General features: G+C 41.2%; 1 protein-coding gene across 3 annotated transcripts; it reads right to left on the reverse strand.

The window, feature by feature from the left end:
• Nucleotides 1-1,778: 1,778 nt before the first annotated feature.
• Nucleotides 1,779-7,146, reverse strand: wipi2 (WD repeat domain, phosphoinositide interacting 2). Of its 3 annotated transcripts, none has more exons than XM_070923259.1 (12): nt 6,961-7,146; nt 6,023-6,105; nt 5,129-5,298; nt 4,811-4,907; nt 4,218-4,315; nt 3,875-3,967; nt 3,627-3,697; nt 3,386-3,493; nt 3,085-3,249; nt 2,252-2,359; nt 2,002-2,099; nt 1,779-1,920 (listed from the first exon to the last, which is right to left on the reverse strand). In XM_070923259.1, the coding sequence occupies exons 1-12, from the start codon at nt 7,032-7,034 to the stop codon at nt 1,808-1,810; spliced, it is 1,278 nt and encodes a 425-aa protein (XP_070779360.1). In that variant the 5' UTR covers nt 7,035-7,146; the 3' UTR covers nt 1,779-1,807. The 3 variants fall into 3 exon arrangements, with proteins under 3 accessions (XP_070779360.1, XP_070779359.1, XP_070779361.1); XM_070923258.1 differs by having other exon boundaries at nt 3,380-3,493; XM_070923260.1 differs by lacking the exon at nt 1,779-1,920 and having other exon boundaries at nt 2,061-2,094; nt 3,380-3,493.
• Nucleotides 7,147-10,968: the final 3,822 nt, after the last annotated feature.

A 10,968-nucleotide genomic window follows, 5' to 3' on the forward strand; every position in this document is an offset into this window, starting at 1 on the left:
GACATTCATCCACACAATGACACTGGGGCAGTGCTGAAAGTGGCTTTTGTTTGCTCTTTCTTTTAAATTATACATTTGAAATGAAGTGCTTCCTCCTTGTCCGTACTGTATGCCAGCAATCTTCAACATAAAGATCTTTCTATGGAAAGTTTTTCAATAATTTTCCATGAACTTATTGTAAAATTGAATCTGGGATGACGTAAAATAACAGTTTCTGGTTATAGTAGCTGTGATGCTAACTAATACAACACTGTATGCTAGTTGTTCTCTCACTGTCTTGCCCCTCCTGCTCTTCTTAATGAATAAAAGCAAGTTACCACTGTGTAACAAGAACAAAGGCACCTAGCTCATACATCAACATGGAATTTATTTTCATTTTAGTTTCAGATGAACGTTTCACATTTTATACAAAATCATTAGAAAATGCCTGACACTCCAAAATCCCACAGCTAATCCTTGTTTAGCGGCTTCAGTCACCAGAGGATTAATGGGGAATCATGCAGCATCCTGGACCAGTTGATGAGGTTCAGCCTGAGCTCCAGATCAGTCAAATTACAATCCACAGTTCACTCGGTGGCCAAACACCCACTATCCCAGAGTGTAAAATCTCGAAAGCCATGGTCATATATGATACAGCGATATCTTGCCACATCTAGTAATGTACAGAGTAGAGATACAGTAGGATGAGGAGTAATGAGGAGTCTGTAGCAGACAGCTTTGTGCCTTTCTCGACTGATCTGCTGGCTGCCTTTAACTGGTCATCATCACCCGAATGTCTTCAATGTATGGACAAAGTACCACGTCAACAACACCATGCATGTTTTCTTACGCATGACACATCATTGGTTATGATCGGTTATGTAGATTTTAAAAAAAGATCATTAATATCAGAGTTTAAAATCAACCAATGACTGCAGGCCTGAGGAGGTGGAGGGGGGGGGTCCACTGAGCCTCTGTTTGGATGAGGTAAAAGTGAGAGGGAGGGAAGGGGGGGGGCTAATTACTCAGTGTTTTGCAAATGTACATGCCCAGCATACATACACGCGCACAAATTAGGCCTCAGCACAAGCGCAAAAACACACACTCTTATTCGCAAACACCTCTGCCTCATGCCAAAAGCTTCGGAGGGTAAAGTTGAGCCAGATGTGTGATGCCACACTCCTCAGAGGACAGTGTGCGACCGTGTGTGTGAGAGAGGAAAAGGGTCAGAAAAGATAAGTACACACCCTCGATTAAGATCCGACAACTGAAAATAGATTTTATTGAGCCAATAAAAAGAGATCCCCCCTCTCAAACAGAAGAAACCATGACACCGGGGCAGCGAGGCACTTAACACAATCACTTTCATTTTACACAGTGCTTGCGTCAGTGTGTGTGTCTTAAGTGGAGACACAGCTACATTTTTTTTTGTTTTTTTGGTCACACACACACACACACACACACACACACACACACACACACACACACACACACACACACACACACACACACACACACACACACACACACACACACACACACACACAGTTACTCACTTTCACATTGGAGCATGTTTTCAGCGGTTGGCACATGTACATGCAAAGCGTCAGTTTGGCCTGCGCAGGCAAAACTGAGGGTAAAGGGAGCGCAGGAAGGAGGGAGAAAAAGAGAGACATGTATGTGAACAGACAAATGCACAGATAGACTTACAGACAGGCTCTCGAACGCTTGGAGCATTTAAAAACACCCCAGCCCCCCTGTCTTTGATCCTGCCCCTGCCCCCCTTGTGTCACATGTTCATAGCAGGTGGGTACCGCCGTCCGTTAAGTCAGTCAGTTTCAAGGATGAGCGGCGGTTGCTCGTTCTCTTCCTCTAAGCGCAAGTCGTTGAGGTCATCCTCTAGCCCCGCCCCTCCCACGGCACCTTGCTCTTCGCAGTAACCTAGGAGACAAGAGGTCAAAGGTCAAATTAAGGACTTGTAAAATAAAGTGTTACTTACTGAATATATTTTGTGTGACATACCTTTAGTGACAGCAGCACTGTAGGTTTGGGCGACAAGTGGGCGGTCATGTGACCCCTGCTCAAGGATCTCGTTGGATGGCTCAGCGCTGCCGTCTAACCTGAGGTCAATGACAGCAGAGATTCAGAGGCAACAAACTCTCAGTACGACTCTCAAAATTCAGGCTGTTGGTCGTTTTAAACTTCAGATTATAGTGTTCAGAGACCTGTGCATCGTCACATTCGCTCTGTATTTACTCTGCGTGCATGTTACCTGTGCTGCTTCATAAGTGTGCACTCCCCTCCCTCTTGTGGATCCAGGTTGTACAGATACAAGTAGCCATCAGCCGCTGCCACCAACAACCTGGGAATCTTCTGAATCCTAATTTTAAAACATAAAAAAAAAAAAAAAGATTCACAAACATCTTAGAGCAAATTTAAAGATGAAGTGCCTCTGATTTACTGAGCGCCAATTGTAGCTACCATGGCTTGGATGCTGTTGTTATGCAACTACTGAGACTGGATCACAGTTCTCTTTGGCTGAAGTAATGATCTGCAGCACTTTCTCTTCAAAGGACTCGATTACAGATCAATATAACACAACAGTTATTAAGACTCCTCGCAGCTTCATATAGGGATTATATTATATAGGGATTCATATTTTATAGAAGCAGCAACAGCGGAATAGCAAGACTGGTTGTTAGCATGAGCAGCGATAGCAAGACTGCATTGGTAAACATCATCAGTATCACAGTATTGATATGACATCTCAGGGCTGTCCAGGGAAAAATGGTCACAGAAACCAAAGGCAAACCATGAAGAACATGTCACAGATTTTGAATAAGAAATGAAGATGAGAATGAAGGCACAATACAACTTTGTATGATCTGTCTATAAATGTAAATCTGGCCGTGAGAGCAGACCGGCATCAAGTCATGCATATTACTTTCAATTACACTTTCACTTCATTGCAGTTCTTTCTTGTGTGTCACAGCATTTACAAATTGTTTTACCCTGTTTCAAAGACAGAAACAACGCTATATGTGTACATGCATATTGTATGTTTGCATATACAGTAGGTGTGTGTCTGTGGGTCTGTATACTCACACAGCTAAGGCGCAGATGTTCTTATGTCCACAGAAGGGCAGACGTACGGTGGCGAAGGCTCGCCCCTGGGTGAACATTTCCGTAACCTGGGAAGGCAGGTAGGTGGTGGACACCATCAGGACCTTGCCAAGGTACCCTCCCCATGTGGTGGGCTCCTCCGCTGGCCTACACACACACACACATACACAATGTGAGAGGCCTGTGTTTCTCTGAGGTATATGAAGCATAGTGAATGCCAGCCATCAGAAGCTTTTTAAAATCAGACATATGAGGACGGAGACGGATCAGTACGTACACATACTTCTCCTTCTGCGTCTCTAATTTGAAGATGTGGACCGTCTCTGTGTTGCTGGAGGCTGACAGGTACAGGCCTTCCATACTGAACGCCAATGAGCAGATGCTCACACACCTACGGTAAGAAGCACAGAGACAAACATACCAACGATTGTACACGCGGTTACAGAATCATGCCAGTCCATCACAGTAGGACTTTAATTTATGAAAAACCAAAACTGTAGTCCATCAATCATCAAATCATCTACCTCTTGACTCCTCTTCGAAACTCAAAGAGCTTCTGTCCCTCTGGGATAGAGAAGACACGAATGACTGTGCCCTGGGAGGAAGCGAAAGACACAAGATACACTTGATGACGACACTTGTAGCAACCACAGCGATCTGTATTAGCTCAGGCGGAACAAAACGACTAAAATCACACAGACACACACACACACACACACAAATATAAGCCACACAGACAACAGGCCACTGTACTGTACAGTAACTGTGGTACCTTCTCTGAGGCTGTGGCCAGTTTGGTTCCGCTGGCATCAAAAGCCAGAGCCGCTAATGGGCTGTCGTGGGCTGGAATCATATTAGCTGCTCGCTGGAAAACAAATACAGACACTAGTTAGAGATGCACTACTTCAGAAAGACAAAACCAGTGAGCATCAGCTGTGATAGAAAACACTGGCTGTCAGAATAGTAATAATATGTATTTGTGTGCCATGAACTGTTATGTATGATAGCAAGGAAATAAGAGCTACGGAGAAAGGTCTGGTGTGACAAATTAAATATAAGGGCTTTATTAAAGAGAGTGTAGGGCAGAGGGCTTTACTGTGCCGGTGTTCACCTACCAGGTTGACCGTGTCGAACACTTGAACTTCTCCTATCGTGGCACTGCCGGGGTAGGCCAGATAGCAGTTATCGTTGCTGATGGAAAGGGCGCACAATCCTGGAGGAATATGAGCACAAATACAAACTAATTAACAAAAGGAAGCCAAATAAAGAAAGAAGGACAAATCAGCTTTCAACAGAACCCCATTCATCTGAAATGTGACAATAAGTAAAACTGAAAGAATGACTCATGTACACAGTGAGACTGCAATCATCCAAATGTCTGTAATAGTTCTGACAGCATGAGTGGGTTTTTGTTCTGTGGATGTACTAAATACACAAATATCACAGAAGTAACTCAGATCGCAGTGACAGTTTTCAGCCTTTAGGGCAGCAGCAAACAAAATGGAGTTAATTGAGACCTAAAAAATAAACTGATAAAAATGAAAGAGAAACCAAAATCCAAGTCACGTCCCTGGTTTCAGCATAAGCACACAGTATTGTATAGGAGTATTTTAATTATTTTTTCACCCTTTTAGCATAGCATTTTACTATTGTCCTACCTACTATACTATACTATGTTGACATAATGTGTGTCATTCCTCAGACTCACCTGATGGGTTGGGCGGAGTTTCTCTGATAGTGTGCAGCACTTTCATGTCTCTGATGTTGTGAATGTAAAGCGACTCCTCCAGACACACTATCAGCCTCTGCAGGGGAACCACAAAATATCAAAAGCATGTCCATCAAAGACAAACACTAATTAGACATTTTGCTGTACTAATTTATTAGCCAACGACGACATTCGCACAAGACAAATACATCTTCTGTTGTTTGATGAATATGTGATGTGAGGTGGTGTATTTCAAGTGAAAATAACACAAGACAGGACATCTGACAGACAGGTATGTCTTTGCCCTCGTCTCCCTACCTGTCTGTTGAGCTTGACGGCCAGTATGGTGTTGGAATAGGAATAGTTGCAGATCTCAGTTCCCTTCTTGAAGTGACAGACTTTGAGCTTCCTGGGAGCCTTCAGGCTGACAATGGCCACCAGGCTGCTGGAGAACAGACGCTCCACGATACACACATCCTCTGTGTCCGCTGCAGCAAGACACACACACAAACACACACACACACACACACACACACACGGACAAAGAAATCATCACTTCACAACGTTCGCTCAGTGGAAGCCTTTCATCTTTTATTAGCTGCCTTTCTGTGACCCTTGTGGCAACAATTTGAACAGTGAAGTAGTGCAAATGAAAGCATCACAAAATAACAACATTTAGCTGATTCAGAGAGGAATACAATGACTTGCCAAGAGTGTATGTTGTATGTTTAGTGAATGCACTGAGCAAAAGCTGGCTTCGTGAATTATAGATAATAACACTTATAGGGTCAAAACACTCATTGCCTTCCTCTGACTGTACGACTTGAGTTGCCTACTACCTGCTTTGCATTGGCTATTCAAATTGAACAGGATTATAAAAAAGGTACAGGCTGGCTCATCATAAATGGGCAGATAACAGGCATAATAAGACTGAAGCAGAGATTGTATTATAGATTATGTAAATCCAATAATGCGGAGGAAGCTCGATATTATAGTGTATGGGTGTGGGAAAAGTGCTGAAAAACTTTATTAATATTTAAAGTAACGGCAACTCTGTAATGCTGCAGTGATTGTGTCTAGACAGCATGCATTAAACACAATAACTCAAAATATATGACTAAGCACTAATATAACAGAGTAGTGATGCTGTTATTGTAGAACAAGCAGGGGGAGGGCATAAGAAAGGGAGAGCAGAGCTTGGGCAATACTTACTACATTCATATATCTGCTCCAATTTGTCCACAGAGGACAAGGAGAAAAACTTGTATCCTGATTTGGTGCCAACAGCTAAGGACCTACAGAAATGACAGAAACAGACACAACAGCAGCAGTGAACAACAAGCATCAGCAAGATATTACAGCCATACACACGCTGGATGTGGACAGACTGTAATCTCGTTATTAAAGCTCACAGAGGCGTTTCAAACGGGACACTAGAAGTGCACGTGTAATCCAGCAGTCTCGGCTGTCTCTGTGTCACTGGGTGTACTGGTCAGATTGTGACAGTGGTCACACGACTGGAACTGTTTTGCAATAAGACCAGGCCTCTGAGGCCTGGAGCAGTCACCAGTAAATTTAGCGGACTATCCTCTCCGTGTACTACAGCGGCATATCCAGTCCCATGTGTTATTGAAGTCTGTCTACAAGAAATACACTGACCCACTTTGTGACATTTACTGCATTATAACAGTCATCCTAACTGGACCTGCCAGTACTAAACGATATTAGCCAGTCAACACTTGCGCTCGAAACAAGCTAAATCACACAGACTTCAGTTGTATTTATCTGTAGTCATTATATTAATCATAACAATCGTCACCTCAGCCTCCCAAGAAGTTACATGACACCGAACCTACATGTGTATTGTGGCTAAAGTTAGCCGCGAACCACACAGCATCATGTTAGCTCGAAAGCTAACGTTATGCTAGTGACGGGCGAAATAATAACAAATGGACAGTTTCATTAGCTAGCTAAACTCAGCGTGTATTGGTAGCCATTTCTAACGCGAGAAACCACATCCAGACTATTTCACACCGAGCCCTGCCATCCCGTGAGGCGCCCAGACAAGTCCACATTGAGCTAGCTAACGTCACATAGCTTGACAGCACAGGCCATCGGATCCCCAGACACTCTCCCCGGCCCTGCCTTACGTGTTGTCCTGGTTAAAGTTGGCGAAGAGAAGCTGGCTTCCGCCAGCATCCCCGCTTTGACTGGCCAAGTTCATGGGCTCGGCACCATCGACATATAAAGCTCCGGTAGAAATAGCAGCAGCTGGACTGGGATTACTGCTGTGATAAGGGCCAGAAGTGCTGAGCTTCAAGGAGCCATCTCCTCTTCCTAGCCTTGCTGTAGTGATTGTTGTTGTTTTTCATAGGGGCTGTTGCTCCCTCTTACTGCGCATGCTCCAAGGACGCAGCGTGGGGTGCCTTTAAAGAGCCAGGACAGTTTTGTGAAGTGCAGATTCCTGATGATTATGAATGTAATACCGTCCGATATGACTGTGAATGGTATCTTTTTGGTGTGATATCTCGGCTCCACGGGAGAGAGAAAGCAGGAGCAAACACGGCTCTCCTGGAAACACTCTGTTGTACAGTGACTATTCATGACTTGATGTAACAGCGTCCCCCACTGCCAATATGTGCAAACAACATCTGAAATGAATGGGCGAGATACTCATTCTACCCTGATTGATGTGTTAACGATATTGTAGGCCTACTTATTCAACATATCATTGATATTTCTTCTCTTAACTCCAACCTAATATGTAATATTAATGTTTGACCTAGTTTGTACCATACGATTTGTAAAGCTGTTCCAACAGCTCTTCTCCAGTTAATTAGAAATAATCTTCTTTATTCAAATATCTCAATATTAAAGTATAACGCTGTGCATGGTATATTTGGTGACCTAAATATACTGTTTATTATGAATTGACAAAACTGTGCCCCTAAAAGCTTTCACTTTGTATCTTGTCCAGTTCTTTATAAAGTGAATGAGACTGGCTTTAAGATAAACACATGCCCTGTTGCTGATTTTCTGATCCTAAAGTTTCATTTTGATCCTGCTCCAGGTACATGTGTCAATGCAAAAATAACATTTTGTTACTCGTGTCCTTTTGTAATGCTGCTCTGGGTTGATATAAGGACTTGCTTATCTCTTACAGTAGCACAAATCTCTGTTTTTTTATACATGGATAAATTACAAATAATAATAAGTCTCAGGTTTGTTAGTTTAATGATATTACTTGGAAGATATCATATCCACTTATGCAACGGGAAAAGAGACTCAACCAAACTTTACACACTTTGCTATGACACAAATTATATTTTGAGTCCCTTTCAGAGTGTTTTAGTGAGTTTACTCCACCTGTATTATGTGATTTATACCATTGATATTGTGATATTCCCAATTTGAACTGCACATTTTCTTTGAGAATAAAGTATTAAAAAATGTACACAGGCTACATATATAACAACATCTATTTTATGATGATATATATTTAGATATTAAGATATGATTATGAATATAAATATAATAATATGATTTAATTTTCAAATATTTTGCAAAACAAAAGTGACAATTCTGTGTGGTTGCATATGTGGGCCACTGTTATAATTCATGTTGTACAAACCTATATATATATATATAAATAATAAAGATGCTTTGAGTACTATATATACTATAAAGTAATGCAAAGCCATATCTTCACAATAGTCTTAGCTATGCACATGTTGAAATCACATATTTCGAATACATATTTCTTTATGTTGAATATAGGGGTGTGTACGCACTGTATATTAAACAGCAATGCATGCCTACATAAATATTATATTATTACAACAAAACAAATATTTCTGCCACATATCAGCACATACAGTTTTTAATATACTGTACGTGAAAAACAGATGATAAATCAAAATATATGTCCATGTATCAGATTGTATCTGTCAGCTGCATGTAGATGGTTTGGACACAGTGTTACTAGAAATGAATAAATGAAGGAAGATAATACCATTGAATTGCATTTATTTCAGCTGTTGTGAACTCAATCCATTAATTTCAGCTGCATTGTTGTTCAAGAGCCCCATATTGACTGTCTTCTGACGTGAACTGTCTTTGACATGAGCATCAAAACTCAATGCACATTAATGACCCTGGTGGCTGGAGCAGCGGTGTCTGAGGCGTGGGGCGAGAGGGAAACAGATGTATTGGCTGTGTAATTTGGGGTGTGAGTCACAGTTTCTGTCTACATATATTAGTTTCATTGCAGTTTCAGGTGTAAGTCTGAGCATGTCAGAGTGCGATTGTGACTGACACAAACTATTCACTGGTTAACAACAGAAAGCCTTGAAGCGACTCTGCAGGCAGCTGCGCCTGTGTGAGGATCATCAACACAACAAACTGTCAGCTAGTTGGTACAGTAGCCAACAGTAGTTGTACGAAAGTACAAAAAGGAAAGCAAGCAAGAGAAAGAGGCAACAAACATGAGAAAACCACAAACAAATAAGTCCAACTTTTAACATAATGAATCTTTGTATCAGTTAGTAACCTTCATGGTGGAAGAAGTACTCAGATCTTTTACTCAAAGAAAAATAGTAATACCACAGTGTAAAAATACTCAGTTAAAGAACCAAAAGGAATCGTTGTGCAGAATGTCTCATTTCAGAATCATATATATTATATCATTGGATTATAATTAGCGATGCATTAATGTGTAAGCATCACTTTAAAGCTGAACTAATTGTAATTATTTTATATACTGCTGGGTATCTTAATCCATAATACTATATCATAATGTATTAATTGATTTATATTTTGTATTCATAATCTAAATATGCAAAGTAACCAGTAACTAATGTTGTCAAATAAATTTAGTGGAGTAGAAGTACAAAGTAGCATGGAAAGTGGAAATACTTATACTACTTATAAGTAAAGTACAAGTACCTCAAAATTGCCCTTAAATACAGTACTTGAATAAATGTAGTTAGTTACATCCCACCTCCGTTAACCAGAAGGTATTGTAAGTGTTATTATTATTGTAGTATTTTATTAGATGTCAAAGCGGTGAATTGTCTGGATGATAATCCTCAGCACAGAGCATTACAGATGCATTTATTTTGAAATTTCATCTGTAAAATGACCACAGTGGCTCCATTTTGGAATCACTTTGTTAATCAGAGCATCTAAGTTGTTTGTTTGCTCCTGTGTAGTTGTGATTCAGCCGTGTCCTTTGGTCCAGTTTAGTGTTTTCGGGGACTGAGCGGCTGCCTCTCCTCCAGAGGTCTGTCAGCACAGGCAGAAGTCCAACACACTGTGTACGGGCCTCTGGTTTACACAAGCCATAGCCTCCAAACAAACATGACGGACAGAGAGACAGAGGCGAGGCTTGTGAAGTAGAAAGCAAAGTTGCAAACCCTTATGGAAAAAAAGTTCATATTTATTTTGATGATGATGATAAGATGCCATGATGGGAAGAGAGAGAAAATATACCTGATGTTAATCACTGGAGTCCAAACATGTGTTTTCTTCAAGGATTTTGTATCCAACGACAACATGAAAACATATGGTGCTATAAGATGAAAAACACACACTGTCATAGAACCTGTGCATATAAAACACACATGTTCAACATTGCTGTTGGCTATAAGGCACATTTTGTCACTCATAGTGGATTTAATATGAAGTCAGGCTACATGCTCTTAAAATGTTTGTAATCACGCTACACTACATTTGTATATGCACACTGATAGTTGTACGGTGTACTGGGAACAGCCAACAGACGCTGTTATTTACCTGTGCAAACATGCTTGTCTGGCCACTGTCGCTGATATTTTGAATCCTATCTCCAAACACAGCCGGGGGTGAATGTGTAACGCATTTTTGTTTGAAGTGTGGAAACTTGTTTGGATGTCTGTGTGTGTGTTTGCATAATGTGTCTGTTCTGTCTCACACAGCTGCTGCATAGTGCCACAAAGGGCCTCTGCTGGCCACTGTTATTGTTGGGTAATATTTAATTTTCCATTCGGTTTGAGCGTGTGTGTGTGTGTGTGTGTGTGTGTGTTTGAAGGGAAGCATGAGTGGATCTGCAAAAGGAAATTTAGAGACACACAGAGAGAGAATGACTCCCTTTTTATTATGTGGAGATAAATACACTGCAG

Source organism: Enoplosus armatus, chromosome 17, assembly GCF_043641665.1.
Source record: "Enoplosus armatus isolate fEnoArm2 chromosome 17, fEnoArm2.hap1, whole genome shotgun sequence".
Classification (NCBI taxonomy): domain Eukaryota; kingdom Metazoa; phylum Chordata; class Actinopteri; order Centrarchiformes; family Enoplosidae; genus Enoplosus; species Enoplosus armatus.